Source organism: Salmo salar, chromosome 26 (assembly GCF_965601325.2).
Source record: "Salmo salar chromosome 26, fSalSal1, whole genome shotgun sequence".
Lineage (NCBI taxonomy): Eukaryota > Metazoa > Chordata > Actinopteri > Salmoniformes > Salmonidae > Salmo > Salmo salar.
In genome coordinates, this window is record NC_138316.1 from 54,119,578 (window position 1) to 54,142,500 (window position 22,923).

The 22,923-nt window shown below is 43.9% G+C and overlaps 1 protein-coding gene across 1 annotated transcript in view; it reads right to left on the bottom strand.

Annotated features, from left to right (window-relative positions):
* Positions 1 to 4,382: 4,382 nt before the first annotated feature.
* The window catches only part of LOC106588049 (asc-type amino acid transporter 1), a 63,391-nt gene continuing 44,850 nt past the window's right edge, over positions 4,383 to 22,923 (bottom strand). The window contains exons 5-11 of the mRNA XM_045708128.2: positions 20,717 to 20,870; positions 18,531 to 18,654; positions 11,806 to 11,909; positions 10,437 to 10,533; positions 8,353 to 8,502; positions 7,443 to 7,620; positions 4,383 to 6,034 (exon numbers count right to left, since the gene is read on the bottom strand). Coding sequence (XP_045564084.1) covers positions 5,931 to 6,034; positions 7,443 to 7,620; positions 8,353 to 8,502; positions 10,437 to 10,533; positions 11,806 to 11,909; positions 18,531 to 18,654; positions 20,717 to 20,870 — 911 coding nt within the window. The 3' untranslated portion in view covers positions 4,383 to 5,930. The remainder of the gene's footprint in view (positions 6,035 to 7,442; positions 7,621 to 8,352; positions 8,503 to 10,436; positions 10,534 to 11,805; positions 11,910 to 18,530; positions 18,655 to 20,716; positions 20,871 to 22,923) is intronic.

The window sequence follows — 22,923 nt, forward strand, 5'->3', positions numbered from 1 at the left end:
GGTAACATTACAGGCAGGGAAAAGGATACTAACGTTGTCCGGGTGATCAGGCAACAGGTTGATAACAGGAAATCCGATAGGCTGAAGTACAGGCAGGGAAAAGGCAAAAAGGCGTCGTTAGGATGATTACATCACGGGAAACACAGCGCTCCGAATAGAAGTGTGTCACAAAACAAACAATACCTCACAGTGACGGTGTGCAAAGAACTGAACTAAATAGTGTGTGATAATGACATACAGGTGTGTGAACAGGTGATCAGAATACAGGTGTCGGGGATCTGGAGAGTGAGCTGCGTTCAGGGGGATCTACGTTTTTTTGAGAGTTTGAGTTGGGAAGCAGACGTTACAAGCTTCTCTTCGAGAAGCCCATTCTTTTTCATGTTCTTCCTGTGCCATCCAAATTTGTGCATAGCCTAGTCAGTGGTCAGTTATATCAGGCTAGGTAACATGACTTGCTAACTAAACAATGTCGTTTGTTATCAACCCCCCCCCCCAAAAATGGATTGTTCGTGAGTAGTTGAAAGCGTCCCCGCGACTGGCGCACAAATCCACGGCAGGAAGAAAGAACATCGCTCCGGTAATATTGGCCATAACTTTGACATGATTTGTGCTAGAGACACACGGTCTTCAGCGATGTAAAGGAGTTCAATGTAAAGGCACAAACATTGACTGTAGCGGTGTTGTGTTCTGCCTTTAAAAGGGTCCTTGCGGAAACGTGTGCTTTAAAAGGTTCCTAGCGGAAACGTGTGCTTTAAAAGGTTCCTTGCAGGAAACGTGTGCTTGAAAAGGTTCCTTGCAGGAAACGTGTGCTTGAAAAGGTTCCTTGCAGGAAACGTGTGCTATAAAAAGGTTCCTTGCAGGAAACGTGTGCTTTAAAAAGGTTCCTAGAGGAAAATAAATTGATTAATGGTGTTCCCCCCCAAAAATGTAAGCTGATAATAAATGTCATGCATTAACACAATATAAACATGTTAACTTTGACAACCCGAATATGTATAATTATATACAGCATATATATAAAAAAATGTGTTAGTAGAGATACCACTGATGATAGTAGAGATACCACTGATGATAGTAGAGATACCTACCACTGATGATAGTAGAGGTACCACTGATGATAGTAGAGATACCACTGATGATAGTAGAGATACCTACCACTGATGATAGTAGAGATACCACTGATGATAGTAGAGATACCACTGATGATAGTAGAGATACCACTGATGATAGTAGAGATACCACTGATTATAGTAGAGATACCTACCACTGATGATAGTAGAGGTACCTCTATGCACACATAAACACACACAAATAATTTTGGAAAATATAAATATCACTTTTGTTTTTCCACAATTATATTTAATAAGCTATTATTGTTATCCTCATACATTTTATATTATTTTACAAAACAGAAAAGTTCACCAAAAATTACACCATTGTTACTGTACGTGTGTATAGCATGTATCACAAGACGTCGGAGGAATGCGATGTTTACCATGAATCCCTGACACTTTTACTTTACACAAATATTTACACTGTTGTGTTGAGCTAACCATGCGCCTCACTGTGGGAGAGCTGGAAGGAAACTGCAGAAAAACACATAGACATGTTTTACAGTATTAGGAAGGAAACTGCAGAAAAACACATAGACATGTTTACAGTATTAGCATTGAGGGTGTGGGTGTGTTCCCGAGTCACAATGCCCGGAGAGGTTTTTTTTAACATCTCAGGCTAGCTCGTAAATATGACGTATTGTAATCTTCTGAGATGTGCATCATGACTGCAAAAACAGACCACCTGGAACACACCCAGTGTGTGTGTGAAGCAGCAGACCCACACCGTTCATGGAGAAGTCCTGGTGAACTCCACAGCATGCAGAGGAAAGTAGAGGAGGAGGGACACACAGAGACTGTAGAGGAGGAGGAGGGACACACAGTGACTGTAGAGGAGGAGGAGGGACACACAGAGACTGTAGAGGAGGAGGAGGGACACACAGTGACTGTAGAGGAGGAGGAGGGACTAGGGACACACAGTGACTGTCTGTGAGACCAGAAATGGACAGCTATTGTATAACCAGAGCCATATCTTTAGCCTGATATTGGGCTCTGTGTGTGTGACTCTGTGTAAGGCCTTTAAGACACATGCATGGTCTGTAACATCTGTAACAGTATAGCTAGTTACTCACACAGAGGACAAAACAAGGATTTCATGCTGTTATGTTTGTGAGAATGGGAATATGCTTCCACAGTGGGTGGAATATGCTTCCAGTGAAGCCATTTTTGAAAGTACCGTCTGGAACACAGCGAATTAGATAAGGAAGTGGATCCAATTCTGAAAGTACCGTCTGGAACACAGCGAATTAGATAAGGAAGTGGATCCAATTCTGAAAGTACCGTCTGGAACACAGCGAATTAGATAAGGAAGTGGATCCAATTCTGAAAGTACCGTCTGGAACACAGCGAATTAGATAAGGAAGTGGATCCAATTCTGAAAGTACCATCTGGAACACAGCGATATTAGATAAGGAAGTGGATCCAATTCTGAAAGTACCGTCTGGAACACAGCGAATTAGATAAGGAAGTGGATCCAATTCTGAAAGTACCGTCTGGAACACAGCGAATTAGATAAGGAAGTGGATCCAATTCTGAAAGTACCGTCTGGAACACAGCGAATTAGATAAGGAAGTGGATCCAATTCTGAAAGTACCGTCTGGAACACAGCGAATTAGATAAGGAAGTGGATCCAATTCTGAAAGTACCATCTGGAACACAGCGATATTAGATAAGGAAGTGGATCCAATTCTGAAAGTACCGTCTGGAACACAGCGATATTAGATAAGGAAGTGGATCCAATTCTGAAAGTACCGTCTGGAACACAGCGATATTAGATAAGGAAGTGGATCCAATTCTGAAAGTACCGTCTGGAACACAGCGAATTAGATAAGGAAGTGGATCCAATTCTGAAAGTACCATCTGGAACACAGCGATATTAGATAAGGAAGTGGATCCAATTCTGAAAGTACCGTCTGGAACACAGCGATATTAGATAAGGAAGTGGATCCAATTCTGAAAGTACCGTCTGGAACACAGCGATATTAGATAAGGAAGTGGATCCAATTCTGAAAGTACCGTCTGGAACACAGCGATATTAGATAAGGAAGTGGATCCAATTCTGAAAGTACCGTCTGGAACACAGCGATATTAGATAAGGAAGTGGATCCAATTCTGAAAGTACCGTCTGGAACACAGTGAATTAACTCTGTGGACTCATCATTTCATAATGATTGGCAGTGCTGTTTATAGGCAGATGGGCAGGAAGCGTCCCTTGGTATTAGTGGCATAGTTACTTACCCCTCTGCATTTAAAAAAAAACCCTGCAGAGAGATTCAAAGTGCAAAACCTCAGTCCTCACTATCTAGTGTTGCAGGCTATAAAAAGGCAATAAAAAGCATGAACATTCCTAGGCTTTGTTCCTAACGGTACCCTATTCCCTATGTAGTGCACTACTACCCTATTGACCCTGGTCAAAAGTAGTGCACTACTACCCTATAGACCCTGGTCAAAAGTAGTGCACTACTACCCTATAGACCCTGGTCAAAAGTAGTGCACTACTACCCTATAGATCCTGGTCAAAAGTAGTGCACTACTACCCTATAGATCCTGGTCAAAAGTAGTGCACTACGTAGGGAATGTGGCGCCATTTGAGGCGCACGTCTAGTATGGAATCCCAAACACTGTTTTGCATAGACTAAAATGACTTCCAGAGAGTTTTCAATAGTTTTCAATCTCCTCTTGTCTTTTCAGGAGTTTTCAATAGTTTTCAATCTCCTCTCGTCTTTTCAGGAGTTTTCAATAGTTTTCAATATCCTCTGTTATCTTTTCAGGAGTTTCACTAATTGTGGACATTGTACTTGTGCGTCAATGTCAAAGTAACTATTGACTCTATGTACTTGGCGTCTGGTATATAAAAAAAAAGGCATTTAACTTAACATATTATATTGCCTTGTGAAGCAAGTCGATTGAAACAAGTTGACTAAGTGCTGCTGGGGTTTAGTTTGGAAGCTTTCCCTGCTGAATGCCTTGGGGCTTAACCGAAGCATCCTTCTTCTAGGAAGAGATAGAGAGAGACTATAGTGGTGTCAACGATGGCACCCTATTCCCTATGTAGTGCACAAAAGTAATGCACTATCAAGGGAATAGGGTGCCATTTGGGACGCAAGTGGTATCCCGTCAACACCAAACTCTAGAAGTTACTACAGGTCAGACCGTATCCCATCAACACCAAACTCTAGAAGTTACTACAGGTCAGACCGTATCCCATCAACACCAAACTCTAGAAGTTACTACAGGTCAGTTACTACAGGTCAGTCTCAGGCGCACAGGTCAGTTACTACAGGTCAGTTACTACAGGTCAGTTACTACAGGTCAGTTACTACAGGTCAGTTACTACAGGTCAGTTACTACAGGTCAGTTACTACAGGTCAGTTACTACAGGGAAAAAAGCTCAGTGGAAGTCATAGGAAGTAGTAGGAAGTGCAGCCAAAGGAAAACCACTGCAACTACTACTGTACATCATGGAATAGTACACAGTTTAAACTTAATATCACCACAAAAATCAATAGGCCGCATCAAATAATTATTATAATTTTTTTTTTTTTAACTATCCCCACTTGTAAGGCACAATAAAATTGACAAAGATTAGACTCATTTCAAAAACAAATATCTCATAAAACAAAAGTTCCTTGAGTATGGTGTCTTGGCATTGGGAGGGTGTATCGACCAATACAACCTTTACTGATCCCTGATGCCCCTCCCACTAAACACAGCCTGGAGACAGCCTCTCAGAAGTACCAGGATGGAAGAGCCTGGAGACAGCCTCTCAGAAGTACCAGGATGGAAACTCTCTCTTTACTCTTGAGGAGAGACCCTTGTGTGGCCTAAAATAGTACTCTATTCCCTATGTAGTGCACTACTTTACACCAGGGCCCATGGTGCTTTGGTCAAAAGTAGTGCACTATCATAGGGAATAGGGTGCCAGTTGGGGATGCATCCAGGGAGTAGAAGGCAACGAACAGAAAGAGGTTTAAAAAGTTCCTGGTAGGCAGACGGATCAGGCCGTTCTGGCAGCTGTTAGATGGACGGAGAGAGAGAGGTGTTCAGTTGTTGTGTTTATCCGAGGCTGTGAGGGAGAGAGGTGTTCAGTTGTTGTGTTTATCCGAGGCTGTGAGGGGGAGAGGTGTTCAGTTGTTGTGTTTATCCGAGGCGTGAGGGAGAGAGATGTTCAGTTGTTGTGTTTATCGGAGGCTGTGAGGGAGGGGCTCGTTCAGTCGTTGTGTTTATCCGAGGCTGTGAGGGGGAGAGGTGTTCAGTCGTTGTGTTTATCCGAGACTGTGAGGGAGCTCGTTCAGTCGTTGTGTTTATCTGAGGCTGTGAGGGGGCTTGTCCAGTTGTTGTGTTTATCCGAGGCTGTGAGGGGGCTCGTTCAGTCGTTGTGTTTATCCGAGGCTGTGAGGGAGGGGCTCGTTCAGTCGTTGTGTTTATCCGAGGCTGTGAGGGGGCTTGTCCAGTTGTTGTGTTTATCCGAGGCTGTGAGGGAGGGGCTCGTTCAGTCGTTGTGTTTATCCGAGGCTGTGAGGGGGCTCGTTCAGTCGTTGTGTTTATCCGAGGCTGTGAGGGAGGGGGCTTGTTCAGTCGTTGTGTTTATCCGAGGCTGTGAGGGGGCTTGTCCAGTTGTTGTGTTTATCCGAGGCTGTGAGGGAGGGGCTCGTTCAGTCGTTGTGTTTATCCGAGGATGTGAGGGGGCTCGTTCAGTCGTTGTGTTTATCCGAGGCTGTGAGGGGGCTCGTTCAGTCGTTGTGTTTATCCGAGGCTGTGAGGGAGGGGCTCGTTCAGTCGTTGTGTTTATCCGAGGCTGTGAGGGAGGGGGCTCGTTCAGTCGTTGTGTTTATCCGAGGATGTGAGGGGGGTGATCTCTGACAGGTCTTCTTGGGGGAACACCACGAAACACAGCTTCTGACCCACGTAGGTCACACACTCTGGAACAGAACAGACAGGCAGCGAGGTCAGAGACGTATACAGTAAAATCACTGACTCCAACTCAACATGATAATGTTTGGGGGCGTCTTCTGGAAAAGCAGACTTGTACGGCCCTCTAGTGGTAGATCACAACTTCATGACAAAAAAAATGTCATTCTGCTGTAAGACACATATTCTGCAGATGGCAGCGTTTCATTCTGCTGTAAGACACTGATAAGGGAATTTATATGCTTAAAAGTAATGACTAAAGAATTCCACCCTGAAACGTAATTATGACATTATGTAACATATATAATGAATAATTAGACAAACGTAACTATTAGTAATCATTCGATTCTGTAACATGTATAATCAATTAGAACGATAAACTTCAGTCTAAAAAGGTTTGATCGAGACAAGTAGAAATGTGTGTGTGTGTGTGACTAAGAAAATACCGAGAACAATTAAACTGTGTATGACCTGGACCTGGCTAGAAACTTACGATAGGACAGGGAGTCCTTTCAAGGTTCCTCTAATCTCGGGGGGAATGGAACTGCCAGTTTGGTAGTGATAAACCATGGGGAAGGACGTGTTCGTGTGTATGTATGTGCGTAAGTAGGGAGTGAGTTATAAAATGGACTTCAGAACGTTCTCGTGAATAAACTGTACGAACCTTTCGCATAACCTGAGTCTTTGCCTAGTTATTATTAAACCCGGGGTCTTACAAACCTCGGGAATTAGTCAAAGCTTTAATAATTGTTAGTTATTATCAATGGGATTGAAAATTCTCGTGACAGACACATATTCTGCAGACGGCAGCATGTCACTCTGCTGCCTTATCGGTGTCGATGCAGAGACGGCAGACAATCATTCTGCTGCCTTATCGGTGTCGATGCAGAGACGGCAGTATTTCATTCTGCTGCCTTATCGGTGTCGATGCAGAGACGGCAGACAATCATTCTGCTGCCTTATCAGTGTCGATACAGAGACGGCAGACAATCATTCTGCTGCCTTATCGGTGTCGATGCAGAGACGGCAGTATTTCATTCTGCTGCCTTATCGGTGTCGATGCAGAGACGGCAGACAATCATTCTGCTGCCTTATCGGTGTCGATGCAGAGACGGCAGACAATCATTCTGCTGCCTTATCGGTGTCGATGCAGAGACGGCAGCATGTCATTCGGCAGCATGTCACTCTGCTGCCTTATCGGTGTCGATGCAGAGACGGCAGACAATCATTCTGCTGCCTTATCGGTGTCGATACAGAGATGGCAGCATGTGACTCTGCTGCCTTATCGGTGTCGATACAGAGACGGCAGGATGACTGTGACTGTGGTTGTCTTACCTCCCTTAGTTGAATGACTGTAAGTTTGCTCTGAATAAGAGCGTCTGGTGACCTACATGGACAAGGAGTGGAGGAGTCACTCACCCACGACCCTGTAGACACATCTGGGCTTGTTCTTCCAGTGGACCCCCACGAAGTAGACGGGTACCCCGGTGAGCATGATGACGATCCCCATGCCACACACCACGGGCTCCGAGTACAGGCTGAACCCCAGCAGCACCGCCCAGAACACCAGGTAACTGATTGGGACCAACACACTCACCTGAAGGGAGAGGGGGAGGGGAGGAGAGGATAGAGGGAGGGAGGATGGGGGAGAAGAAAGAAGGGGAATGGGGAGAGGATAGAGGGAGGGGGGAGAGACGAGGGAGGATGGGGGAGAGGGAGGGGGAGAACGGGGGAGAGGGAGGACCGGGGAGGAGGGGGGAGGGAGGACCGGGGAGGAGGGGGGAGAGGATAGAGGGAGGGGGAGAGACAAGGGAGGATGGGGGAGATGGGGGAGAGGATAGAGGGAGGGGGAGAGACGAGGGAGGACGGGAGGAAGAGATAAAAAACCAATCGTAATACACCACAGCACAACGTCCGGTTTCCCATTCAGTAATAGAATGACCAGTTCATTTCCTGGTTTTCCATCAGTAATAGAATGACCAGTTCATTTCCTGGTTTCCCATTCAGTAATAGAATGACCAGTTCATTTCCTGGTTTCCCATTCAGTAATAGAATGACCAGTTCATTTCCTGGTTTCCCACTCAGTAATAGAATGACCAGTTCATTTCCTGGTTTCCCCACTCAGTAATAGAATGACCAGTTCATTTCCTGGTTTCCCATTCAGGAATAGAATGACCAGTTCATTTCCTGGTTTCCCATCAGTAATAGAATGACCAGTTCATTTCCTGGTTTCCCATCAATAATAGAATGACCAGTTCATTTCCTGGTTACGGTGTGCACTAGTAAATAGTTCCCAGATATAGTAGCACCAGATATAGGCCTGCTGTACCTTGATGGGTCGTAGCAGGTTGGGTCTCTTCCAGCGATAGTACAGCAGGCCAGCGATGGTCACTCCATAAGACAGGAAGTTAATAAAGGAAACATAGTTGATCAGGTTGTGAGTCTCTCCGATACACAGGATCACTATGGTGGCTCCGCACTGTGGAGGAGGAAGGAAACAGAGGTCAATGAATATAGACGTAACATACACTTTGGGAGACTATAACATTATACACAAAGATATATAGCACAGCCCTGGGGTTTAGGGCTAGTGCAGCCCTGGGGTTTGGGGCTATAGGAACTAGTGCAGCCCTGGGGTTTGGGGCTATAGGAACTAGTGCAGCCCTGGGGTTTGGGGCTATAGGAACTAGTGCAGCCCTGGGGTTTGGGGCTATAGGAACTAGTGCAGCCCTGGGGTTTGGGGCTATAGGAACTAGTGCAGCCCTGGGGTTTGGGGCTAGTGCAGCCCTGGGGTTTGGGGCTAGTGCAGCCCTGGGGTTTAGGGCTATAGAAACTAGAGCAGCCCTGGGATTTGGGGCTAGTGCAGCCCTGGGGTTTGGGGCTAGAGGAACTAGCAAAGCCCTGGGGTTTGGGGCTAGTGTGGCCCTGGGGTTTGGGGCTATAGGAACTAGAGCAGCCCTGGGGTTTGGGGCTAGTGCAGCCCTGGGGTTTGGGGCTATAGGAACTAGAGCAGCCCTGGGGTTTGGGGCTAGTGCAGCCCTGGGGTTTGGGGTTAAAGGAACTAGTGCAGCCCTGGGGTTTGGGGCTATAGGAACTAGTGCAGCCCTGGGGTTTGGGGCTTTAGGAACTAGTGCAGCCCTGGGGTTTGGGGCTATAGGAACTAGCACAGCCCTGGGGTTTGGGGCTAGTGCAGCCCTGGGGTTTGGGGCTAGTGCAGCCCTGGGGTTTGGGGCTATAGGAACTAGAGCAGCCCTAGGGTTTGGGGCTATAGGAACTAGTGCAGCCCTGGGGTTTGGGGCTATAGGAACTAGTGCAGCCCTGGGGTTTGGGGCTAGTGCAGCCCTGGGGTTTGGGGCTAGTGCAGCCCTGGGGTTTGGGGCTATAGGAACTAGTGCAGCCCTGGGGTTTGGGGCTAGTGCAGCCCTGGGGTTTGGGGCTAGTGTAGCCCTGGGGTTTGGGGCTAGTGCAGCCCTGGGGTTTGGCGCTATAGGAACTAGTGCAGCCCTGGGGTTTGGGGCTAGTACAGCCCTGGGGTTTGGCGCTATAGGAACTAGTGCAGCCCTGGGGTTTGGGGCTATAGGAACTAGAGCGGCCCTGGGGTTTGGGGCTATAGGAACTAGTGCAGCCCTGGGGTTTGGGGCTATAGGAATTAGTGCAGCCCTGGCGTTTGGGGCTAGTGCAGCCCTGGGGTTTGGGGCTATAGGAACTAGTGCAGCCCTGGGGTTTGGGGCTAGTGCAGCCCTGGGGTTTGGGGCTGGTGCAGCCCTGGGGTTTGGGGCTATAGGAACTAGTGCAGCCCTGGGGTTTGGGGCTAGTGCAGCCCTGGGGTTTGGGTCTATAGGAACTAGTGCAGCCCTGTGGAACTGTGGGCAAATGCAGGCAAGAATGGGTAGTAATTGCAGTAATGTAGACTAGCAGAGTGGGAATAGGGGTGCAGTAATTTACACAGACTAGTAGAGTGGGAATAGGGGTGCAGTAATTTACACAGACTAGTAGAGCAGGAATAGAGGTGCAGTAACTTACACAGACTAGCAGAGCGGGAATAGAGGTGCAGTAACTTACACAGACTAGCAGAGCAGGAATAGGGGTGCAGTAATTTACACAGACTAGTAGAGTGGGAATAGGGGTGCAGTAACTTACACAGACTAGTAGAGTGGGAATAGGGGTGCAGTAACTTACACAGACTAGTAGAGTGGGAATAGGGGTGCAGTAACTTACACAGACTAGCAGAGTGGGAATAGGGGTGCAGTAATTTACACAGACTAGCAGAGTGGGAATAGGGGTGCAGTAATTTACACAGACTAGCAGAGTGGGAATAGGGGTGCAGTAATTTACACAGACTAGTAGAGTGGGAATAGGGGTGCAGTAACTTACACAGACTAGCAGAGCGGGAATAGGGGTGCAGTAACTTACACAGACTAGCAGAGCAGGAATAGGGGTGCAGTTTTTCAGGTGGATCATGGCCAACAGGTAAGGCAGGTGACCCTCTCTGGCTCCAGAGAAACACAACCTGAGGAGGAGATAAAGGGACAATAGCGTTTGGTGTGTTTGCAGTTGGTCGGAGGGTGATGCTAGCAACACCAAGGGGTTGTGGGTTGGATTCCTGCAGCGCTACACCACAGATACGCTATGAATGAAGTGGACTGTATATTGATTTGGGGTTATGAATGAAGTGGACTGTATATTGATTTGGGTTATGAATGAAGTGGACTGTATATTGATTTGGGGTTATGAATGAAGTGGACTGTATATTGATTTGGGTTATGAATGAAGTGGACTGTATATTGATTTGGGGCTATGAATGAAGTGGACTGTATATTGATTTGGGGTTATGAATGAAGTGGACTATATTGATTTAGGTTATGAATGAAGTGGACTGTATATTGATTTGGGGTTATGAATGAAGTGGACTGTATATTGATTTGGGGTTATGAATGAAGTGGACTGTATATTGATTTGGGGTTATGAATGAAGTGGACTGTATATTGATTTGGGGTTATGAATGAAGTGGACTGTATATTGATTTGGGGTTATGAATGAAGTGGACTGTATATTGATTTGGGGCTATGAATGAAGTGGACTGTATATTGATTTGGGTTATGAATGAAGTGGACTGTATATTGATTTAGGTTATGAATGAAGTGGACTGTATATTGATTTGGGGTTATGAATGAAGTGGACTGTATATTGATTTGGGTTATGAATGAAGTGGACTGTATAATGATTTGGGTTATGAATGAAGTGGACTGTATATTGATTTGGGGCTATGAATGAAGTGGACTGTATATTGATTTGGGTTATGAATGAAGTGGACTGTATATTGATTTAGGTTATGAATGAAGTGGACTGTATATTGATTTGGGTTATGAATGAAGTGGACTGTATATTGATTTGGGTTATGAATGAAGTGGACTGTATAATGATTTGGGTTATGAATGAAGTGGACTGTATATTGATTTGGGGCTATGAATGAAGTGGACTGTATATTGATTTGGGTTATGAATGAAGTGGACTGTATATTGATTTAGGTTATGAATGAAGTGGACTGTATATTGATTTGGGTTATGAATGAAGTGGACTGTATATTGATTTAGGTTATGAATGAAGTGGACTGTATATTGATTTGGGGTTATGAATGAAGTGGACTGTATATTGATTTGGGGTTATGAATGAAGTGGACTGTATATTGATTTGGGGTTATGAATGAAGTGGACTGTATATTGATTTGGGGTTATGAGGTTATGAGAACCACTGACTATATATATTACGAGACTATGAGTACCTGGAAGAAGTGAAGAGGTAGCCGTTGATTCCTCCGAATGTCGACAGAGCTACAGAGATGGGCATCACCCAGGAGAATATGCCCAGCAACTTCTCACCAAATGTCTGTAAAAAAAAACATTCAACAATCATTAAAACAACCCTTTAAAACAACCACAGATAGTTAACTGTTAAATAACCACACAAAAATCACATAACATTTTATTTGTTTATTATGGATCCTCATTAGCTTTAACAGAAGCAGCAGCAGCTTCTCTTCCTGGTGTTTATTATGGATCCTCATTAGCTTTTACAGCAGCAGTAGCTTCTCTTCCTGGTGTTTATTATGGATCCTCATTAGCTTTAACAGAAGAAGCAGCAGCTTCTCTTCCTGGTGTTTATTATGGATCCTCATTAGCTTTAACAGAAGAAGCAGCAGCTTCTCTTCCTGGTGTTTATTATGGATCCTCATTAGCTTTAACAGCAGCAGTAGCTTCTCTTCCTGGTGTTTATTATGGATCCTCATTAGCTTTTACAGCAGCAGCAGCTTCTCTTCCTGGTGTTTATTATGGATCCTCATTAGCTTTTACACTACGTGGAAATAAAGGAGGACCGAGCACACCCCCATTCTCATCGACGGGGCTGTAGTGGAGCAGGTTGAGAGCTTCAAGTTCCTTGTTGTCCACATCACCAACAAACTATCATGGTACAAGCACACCAAGACAGTCGTGAAGAGGGCACGACAATGCCTATTCCCCCTTCAGGAGACTGAAAAGATTTGGCATGGGTCCTCAGACTCATTACACCTTTACCCCTTTACCACTACCTACAGTATACTGCTGTTACTGTCTATTATCTATCCTTTACCCCTACCTACAGTATACTGCTGTTACTGTCTATTATCTATCCTTTACCCCTACCTACAGTATACTGCTGTTACTGTCTATTATCTATCCTTTACCCCTACCTACAGTATACTGCTGTTACTGTCTATTATCTATCCTTTACCCCTACCTACAGTATACTGCTGTTACTGTCTATTATCTATCCTTTACCCCTACCTACAGTATACTGCTGTTACTGTCTATTATCTATCCTTTACCCCTACCTACAGTATACTGCTGTTACTGTCTATTATCTATCCTTTACCCCTACCTACAGTATACTGCTGTTACTGCCTATTATCTATCCTTTACCCCTACCTACAGTATACTGCTGTTACTGTCTATTATCTATCCTTTACCCCTACCTACAGTATACTGCTGTTACTGTCTATTATCTATCCTTTACCCCTACCTACAGTATACTGCTGTTACTGTCTATTATCTATCCTTTACCCCTACCCGTACTGCTGTTACTGTCTATTATCTATCCTTTACCCCTACCTACAGTATACTGCTGTTACTGTCTATTATCTATCCTTTACCCCTACCTACAGTATACTGCTGTTACTGTCTATTATCTATCCTTTACCCCTACCTACAGTATACTGCTGTTACTGTCTATTATCTATCCTTTACCCCTACCTACTGCTGTTACTGTCTATTATCTATCCTTTACCCCTACCTACAGTATACTGCTGTTACTGTCTATTATCTATCCTTTACCCCTACCTACAGTATACTGCTGTTACTGTCTATTATCTATCCTTTACCCCTACCTACAGTATACTGCTGTTACTGTCTATTATCTATCCTGTTGCTTAGTCACTTTATCCCTACCTATATGTACACATCTACCTCAACTACCTCGTACCCCTGCACATCGACATCCTGTATATAGCCATGTTATTACCTCATACCACTACACATTAACTCAGTACTGGTACTCCCTGTATATAGCCATGTTATTACCTGGTACTCCCTGTATATAGCCATGTTATTACCTGGTACTCCCTGTATATAGCCATGTTATTACCTGGTACTTCCTGTATATAGCCATGTTATTACCTGGTACTTCCTGTATATAGCCATGTTATTACCTGGTACTTCCTGTATATAGCCATGTTATTACCTGGTATTTCCTGTATATAGCCATGTTATTACCTGATACTTCCTGTATATAGCCATGTTATTACCTGGTACTCCCTGTATATAGCCATGTTATTACCTGGTACTTCCTGTATATAGCCATGTTATTACCTGGTACTCCCTGTATATAGCCATGTTATTACCTGGTACTCCCTGTATATAGCCATGTTATTACCTGGTACTTCCTGTATATAGCCATGTTATTACCTGGTACTTCCTGTATATAGCCATGTTATTACCTAGTACTTCCTGTATATAGCCATGTTATTATATATTATAGCCATGTTATCATAGCCATGTTATTATAGCCATGTTATTGCCTGGTACTTCCTGTATATAGCCATGTTATTACCTGGTACTTCCTGTATATAGCCATGTTATTACCTGGTACTTCCTGTATATAGCCATGTTATTACCTAGTACTTCCTGTATATAGCCATGTTATTGCCTGGTACTTCCTGTATATAGCCATGTTATTACCTGGTACTTCCTGTATATAGCCATGTTATTACCTGGTACTCCCTGTATATAGCCATGTTATTACCTGGTACTTCCTGTATATAGCCATGTTATTACCTGGTACTTCCTGTATATAGCCATGTTATTACCTGGTACTCCCTGTATATAGCCATGTTATTACCTGGTACTTCCTGTATATAGCCATGTTATTACCTGGTACTTCCTGTATATAGCCATGTTATTACCTGGTACTCCCTGTATATAGCCATGTTATTACCTGGTACTTCCTGTATATAGCCATGTTATTACCTGGTACTTCCTGTATATAGCCATGTTATTACCTGGTACTTCCTGTATATAGCCATGTTATTACCTGGTATTTCCTGTATATAGCCATGTTATTACCTATTACTTCCTGTATATAGCCATGTTATTGCCTGGTACTTCCTGTATATAGCCATGTTATTACCTGGTACTTCCTGTATATAGCCATGTTATTACCTGGTACTCCCTGTATATAGCCATGTTATTACCTGGTACTTCCTGTATATAGCCATGTTATTACCTGGTACTTCCTGTATATAGCCATGTTATTACCTGGTACTCCCTGTATATAGCCATGTTATTACCTGGTACTTCCTGTATATAGCCATGTTATTACCTGGTACTTCCTGTATATAGCCATGTTATTACCTGGTACTCCCTGTATATAGCCATGTTATTACCTGGTACTTCCTGTATATAGCCATGTTATTTCCTGTATATAGCCATGTTATGACCTGGTACTTCCTGTATATAGCCATGTTATGACCTGGTACTTCCTGTATATAGCCATGTTATGACCTGGCACTTCCTGTATATAGCCATGTTATTTCCTGTATATAGCCATGCTATTACCTGGCACTTCCTGTATATAGCCATGTTATTACCTGGTACTTCCTGTATATAGCCATGTTATTACCTGGTACTTCCTGTATATAGCCATGTTATTACCTGGTACTCCCTGTATATAGCCATGTTATTACCTGGTACTTCCTGTATATAGCCATGTTATTACCTGGTACTTCCTGTATATAGCCATGTTATTACCTGGTACTTCCTGTATATAGCCATGTTATTACCTGGTATTTCCTGTATATAGCCATGTTATTACCTGGTACTTCCTGTATATAGCCATGTTATTACCTGGTACTCCCTGTATATAGCCATGTTATTACCTGGTACTCCCTGTATATAGCCATGTTATTACCTGGTACTTCCTGTATATAGCCATGTTATTACCTGGTACTTCCTGTATATAGCCATGTTATTACCTAGTACTTCCTGTATATAGCCATGTTATTATATATTATAGCCATGTTATCATAGCCATGTTATTATAGCCATGTTATTGCCTGGTACTTCCTGTATATAGCCATGTTATTACCTGGTACTTCCTGTATATAGCCATGTTATTACCTGGTACTTCCTGTATATAGCCATGTTATTACCTAGTACTTCCTGTATATAGCCATGTTATTGCCTGGTACTTCCTGTATATAGCCATGTTATTACCTGGTACTTCCTGTATATAGCCATGTTATTACCTGGTACTCCCTGTATATAGCCATGTTATTACCTGGTACTTCCTGTATATAGCCATGTTATTACCTGGTACTTCCTGTATATAGCCATGTTATTACCTGGTACTCCCTGTATATAGCCATGTTATTACCTGGTACTTCCTGTATATAGCCATGTTATTACCTGGTACTTCCTGTATATAGCCATGTTATTACCTGGTACTCCCTGTATATAGCCATGTTATTACCTGGTACTTCCTGTATATAGCCATGTTATTACCTGGTACTTCCTGTATATAGCCATGTTATTACCTGGTACTTCCTGTATATAGCCATGTTATTACCTGGTATTTCCTGTATATAGCCATGTTATTACCTATTACTTCCTGTATATAGCCATGTTATTGCCTGGTACTTCCTGTATATAGCCATGTTATTACCTGGTACTTCCTGTATATAGCCATGTTATTACCTGGTACTCCCTGTATATAGCCATGTTATTACCTGGTACTTCCTGTATATAGCCATGTTATTACCTGGTACTTCCTGTATATAGCCATGTTATTACCTGGTACTCCCTGTATATAGCCATGTTATTACCTGGTACTTCCTGTATATAGCCATGTTATTACCTGGTACTTCCTGTATATAGCCATGTTATTACCTGGTACTCCCTGTATATAGCCATGTTATTACCTGGTACTTCCTGTATATAGCCATGTTATTTCCTGTATATAGCCATGTTATGACCTGGTACTTCCTGTATATAGCCATGTTATGACCTGGTACTTCCTGTATATAGCCATGTTATGACCTGGCACTTCCTGTATATAGCCATGTTATTTCCTGTATATAGCCATGCTATTACCTGGCACTTCCTGTATATAGCCATGTTATTACCTGGTACTTCCTGTATATAGCCATGTTATTACCTGGTACTTCCTGTATATAGCCATGTTATTACCTGGTACTCCCTGTATATAGCCATGTTATTACCTGGTACTTCCTGTATATAGCCATGTTATTACCTGGTACTTCCTGTATATAGCCATGTTATTACCTGGTACTTCCTGTATATAGCCATGTTATTACCTGGTATTTCCTGTATATAGCCATGTTATTACCTGATACTTCCTGTATATAGCCATGTTATTACCTGGTACTCCCTGTATATAGCCATGTTATTACCTGGTACTTCCTGTATATAGCCATGTTATTACCTGGTACTCCCTGTATATAGCCATGTTATTACCTGGTACTCCCTGTATATAGCCATGTTATTACCTGGTACTTCCTGTATATAGCCATGTTATTACCTGGTACTTCCTGTATATAGCCATGTTATTACCTAGTACTTCCTGTATATAGCCATGTTATTATATATTATAGCCATGTTATCATAGCCATGTTATTATAGCCATGTTATTGCCTGGTACTTCCTGTATATAGCCATGTTATTACCTGGTACTTCCTGTATATAGCCATGTTATTACCTGGTACTTCCTGTATATAGCCATGTTATTACCTAGTACTTCCTGTATATAGCCATGTTATTGCCTGGTACTTCCTGTATATAGCCATGTTATTACCTGGTACTTCCTGTATATAGCCATGTTATTACCTGGTACTCCCTGTATATAGCCATGTTATTACCTGGTACTTCCTGTATATAGCCATGTTATTACCTGGTACTTCCTGTATATAGCCATGTTATTACCTGGTACTCCCTGTATATAGCCATGTTATTACCTGGTACTTCCTGTATATAGCCATGTTATTACCTGGTACTTCCTGTATATAGCCATGTTATTACCTGGTACTCCCTGTATATAGCCATGTTATTACCTGGTACTTCCTGTATATAGCCATGTTATTACCTGGTACTTCCTGTATATAGCCATGTTATTACCTGGTACTTCCTGTATATAGCCATGTTATTACCTGATATTTCCTGTATATAGCCATGTTATTACCTATTACTTCCTGTATATAGCCATGTTATTGCCTGGTACTTCCTGTATATAGCCATGTTATTACCTGGTACTTCCTGTATATAGCCATGTTATTACCTGGTACTCCCTGTATATAGCCATGTTATTACCTGGTACTTCCTGTATATAGCCATGTTATTACCTGGTACTTCCTGTATATAGCCATGTTATTACCTGGTACTCCCTGTATATAGCCATGTTATTACCTGGTACTTCCTGTATATAGCCATGTTATTACCTGGTACTTCCTGTATATAGCCATGTTATTACCTGGTACTCCCTGTATATAGCCATGTTATTACCTGGTACTTCCTGTATATAGCCATGTTATTTCCTGTATATAGCCATGTTATGACCTGGTACTTCCTGTATATAGCCATGTTATGACCTGGTACTTCCTGTATATAGCCATGTTATGACCTGGCACTTCCTGTATATAGCCATGTTATTTCCTGTATATAGCCATGCTATTACCTGGCACTTCCTGTATATAGCCATGTTATTACCTGGTACTTCCTGTATATAGCCATGTTATTTCCTGTATATAGCCATGCTATTACCTGGTACTCCCTGTATATAGCCATGTTATTACCTGGTACTTCCTGTATATAGCCATGTTATCGTTACTCATTGTGTATTTATTATGACTTTATTATTAAGTGTTATTACTTTTTGCTGTTATTTTATTTCTAGATGAATTCTCACCACGGCCACGGCGTTGGATGCCAACAGCTCTTCGGGGGTCATGGAGGAGAAGTATGCGATGTTAGTCAGAGTGTAAACTAACGTCACCAGGGGAATGGATATGTAGATAGCCCGGGGCAGGTTCCTGTAAAGATAGATAGTTAATATGTCAGTCAGACTGTAAACTAACGTCACCAGGGGAATGGATATGTAGATAGCCTGGTTCCTGTAAAACAGTACATTATATTACAGTAGGTTCCTGTAAAACAGTACATTATATTACAGTACATTATATTACAGTAATATAGTACTGTAATAATATATTAAAGTAATATGTAGATAGCCCGGGGCAGGATCCTGAGATTAGAAACATATTTTACAGTAATATACCAAGTTCCTGTAAAACAGTACATTATATTACAGTAATATAGTACTGTAATAATATATTATAGTAATATGTGGATGGCTAGGGGCAGGTTCAACTCATTAGACAGCAGTGAGACAGTCAACTCGTTAGACAGCAGTGAGACAGTCAACAGTGAGACAGTCAACAGTGAGACAGTCAACTCGTTAGACAGCAGTGAGACAGTCAAATCGTTAGACAGCAGTGAGACAGTCAACAGTGAGACAGTCAACTCGTTAGACAGCAGTGAGACAGTAAAGTTAATGAATATCATTTGAGCATGGGAGGCAATAAGGAAAAAGCTGCAACATGAAAACACGTAAAGTCAATATACTACTGGATGACAACAGCTGCTCTTCCACTTTCCACCACTAGGTGGTGCTATGAGGACACAGTCCGTTGCGCTCCGATTCTCCACCCTCCTCCTGAAGTGTGCACTTGGAAAATTCCCTACGGCTAATGTTTAGAGCAGACCAATGCTTTGAAATTCATGACAGGGAGTGTGCAATTGCACACATTGTTAGAAGGGTAAACACTTGGTTCGTAGCCTAAATCTAGAGGTCTATACTGATTAAATTGGGACGTAGCCTACATCTAGAGGTCTATCCTGATTAAATTGAGACGCAGCCTGAATCTAGAGGTCTATCCTGATTAAATTGAGACGCAGCCTGAATCTAGAGGTCTATCCTGATTAAATTGGGACGTAGCCTGAATCTAGCGATCTAGAGGTCTATCCTGATTCAATTGGGACGTAGCCTGAATCTAGAGGTCTATCCTGATTAAATTGAGACGCAGCCTGAATCTAGAGGTCTAGAGGTCTATCCTGATTAAATTGTGACGTAGCCTGAATCTAGAGGTCTATCCTGATTAAATTGAGACGCAGCCTGAATCTAGAGGTCTAGAGGTCTATCCTGATTAAATTGGGACGCAGCCTGAATCTAGAGGTCTATCCTGATTCAATTGGGACGCAGCCTGAATCTAGCGATCTAGAGGTCTATCCTGATTCAATTGGGACGTAGCCTGAATCTAGAGGTCTATCCTGATTAAATTGGGACGTAGCCTGAATCTAGAGGTCTATCCTGATTAAATTGGGACGTAGCCTGAATCTAGAGGTCTATCCTGATTAAATTGGGACGTAGCCTGAATCTAGAGGTCTATCCTGATTAAATTGGGACGCAGCCTGAATCTAGAGGTCTATCCTGATTAAATTGGGACGTAGCCTACATCTAGAGGTCTATCCTGATTAAATTGGGACGCAGCCTGAATCTAGAGGTCTATCCTGATTAAATTGGGACGCAGCCTGAATCTAGAGGTCTATCCTGATTAAATTGGGATGCAGCCTGAATCTAGAGGTCTATCCTGATTAAATTGGGACGTAGCCTGAATCTAGAGGTCTATCCTGATTAAATTGGGACGTAGCCTGAATCTAGAGGTCTATCCTGATTAAATTGGGATGCAGCCTGAATCTAGAGGTCTATCCTGATTAAATTGGGACGCAGCCTGAATCTAGAGGTCTATCCTGATTAAATTGGGACGTAGCCTGAATCTAGAGGTCTATCCTGATTAAATTGGGACGTAGCCTGAATCTAGAGGTCTATCCTGATTAAATTGGGACGCAGCCTGAATCTAGAGGTCTATCCTGATTAAATTGGGACGTAGCCTGAATCTAGAGGTCTATCCTGATTAAATTGGGACGTAGCCTGAATCTAGAGGTCTATCCTGATTAAATTGGGACGTAGCCTGAATCTAGAGGTCTATCCTGATTAAATTGGGACGTAGCCTACATCTAGAGGTCTATCCTTACTTGCGTGGCTCGACCACCTCCTCGGTGACGTAGTTCAGGAAGTTCCAGCCGCTGAAGGCAAAGGAGGCCTGGAGGAAAGCCAGAGCTATCTGCCCCACAGACGGGTCCCGTGTGAACTCAAACGCCTGGCTGGGTCTCAGAGCATCATAGTGACCTGGTGGGAGGGAGGGAGGGAGGGAGGGGAGGGGTGGGAGGGGGGAGGGAGGAGAGGGAGGGAGGGGAGGGTGGGGGGGAGAGAGGGAGGGAAGGGAGGGAGGGAAGGGAGGAGAGAGGGAGGGAGGGAGGGAGGGAGGGAGGGAGGGAGGGAGGGAGGGAGGGAGGGAGGGAGGGAGGGAGAGAGGGAGGGAGGGAAGGGAGGAGAGAGGGAGAGAGGGAGGGAGGGAGGGAGAGAGGAGGGGAGGGAGGGAGGGAGGGGAGGAGAGGTGGGGGGGAGGGAGGGAGGGAGGGAAGAAGGGAGGGGAGGGAGGGAGAGAGGAGGGGGGAGGGAGGGAGAGTGGGAGGGAGTGAGGCAGGGGGGGAGGGAGGGAGAGTGGGAGGGGAGGGAGGGATGGAGGGAGGGAGGGAGAGTGGGAGGGGAGGGAGGGAGGGATGGTGGGAGGGGAGGGTGGGAGGGAGGGAGGGAGGGAGATGGAGACAGAGCGAGAGAGAGAGAGACAGCAGTGATTAAGATTTTACTGATGAGGATTGCTTCTGAAATAACACACACACACACATCACCAGCCCTCAGTACAGTGTAATGTGGTCATGAATGCTGTCGTCCCCTTCATTCCAATAGGATGAAAGAGTTGTGACGGCAACTACAGTAGTGATTCCCATCATGTGACCAGACTGAGACCTTCAGTATCCAGGTGCTCGTTACAATCTGGGACGTGATTCCTATCCAGACAGACCACTTCCTGATCACACTGTGTTTAATGGCAGACAGACCACTTCCTGATCACACTGTGTTTAATGGCAGACAGACCACTTCCTGATCGCACTGTGTTTAATGGCAGACAGATCACTTCCTGATCACACTGTGTTTAATGGCAGACAGACCAATTCCTGATCACACTGTGTTTAATGGCAGACAGATCACTTCCTGATCACACTGTGTTTAATGGCAGACAGACCACTTCCTGATCGCACTGTGTTTAATGGCAGACAGACCACTTCCTGATCACACCGTGTTTAATGGCAGACAGACCACTTCCTGATCACACTGTGTTTAATGGCAGACAGACCACTTCCTGATCACACTGTGTTTAATGGCAGACAGACCAATTCCTGATCACACTGTGTTTAATGGCAGACAGATCACTTCCTGATCACACTGTGTTTAATGGCAGACAGACCACTTCCTGATCGCACTGTGTTTAATGGCAGACAGACCACTTCCTGATCACACCGTGTTTAATGGCAGACAGACCACTTCCTGATCACACTGTGTTTAATGGCAGACAGACCAATTCCTGATCACACTGTGTTTAATGGCAGACAGACCACTTCCTGATCGCACTGTGTTTAATGGCAGACAGACCACTTCCTGATCACACCGTGTTTAATGGCAGACAGACCACTTCCTGATCGCACTGTGTTTAATGGCAGACAGACCACTTCCTGATCACACCGTGTTTAATGGCAGACAGACCACTTCCTGATCACACTGTGTTTAATGGCAGACAGACCACTTCCTGATCACACTGTGTTTAATGGCAGACAGATCACTTCCTGATCACACTGTGTTTAATGGCAGACAGACCACTTCCTGATCGCACTGTGTTTAATGGCAGACAGACCACTTCCTGATCACACCGTGTTTAATGGCAGACAGACCACTTCCTGATCACACTGTGTTTAATGGCAGACAGACCACTTCCTGATCACACTGTGTTTAATGGCAGACAGACCATTTCCTGATCACACTGTGTTTAATGGCAGACAGACCACTTCCTGATCGCACTGTGTTTAATGGCAGACAGATCACTTCCTGATCACACTGTGTTTAATGGCAGACAGATCACTTCCTGATCACACCGTGTTTAATGGCAGACAGACCACTTCCTGATCACACTGTGTTTAATGGCAGACAGACCATTTCCTGATCACACTGTGTTTAATGGCAGACAGACCACTTCCTGATCACACTGTGTTTAATGGCAGACAGATCACACTATGTTTAAAGGCAGACAGACCACTTCCTGATCACACTGTGTTTAATGGCAGAC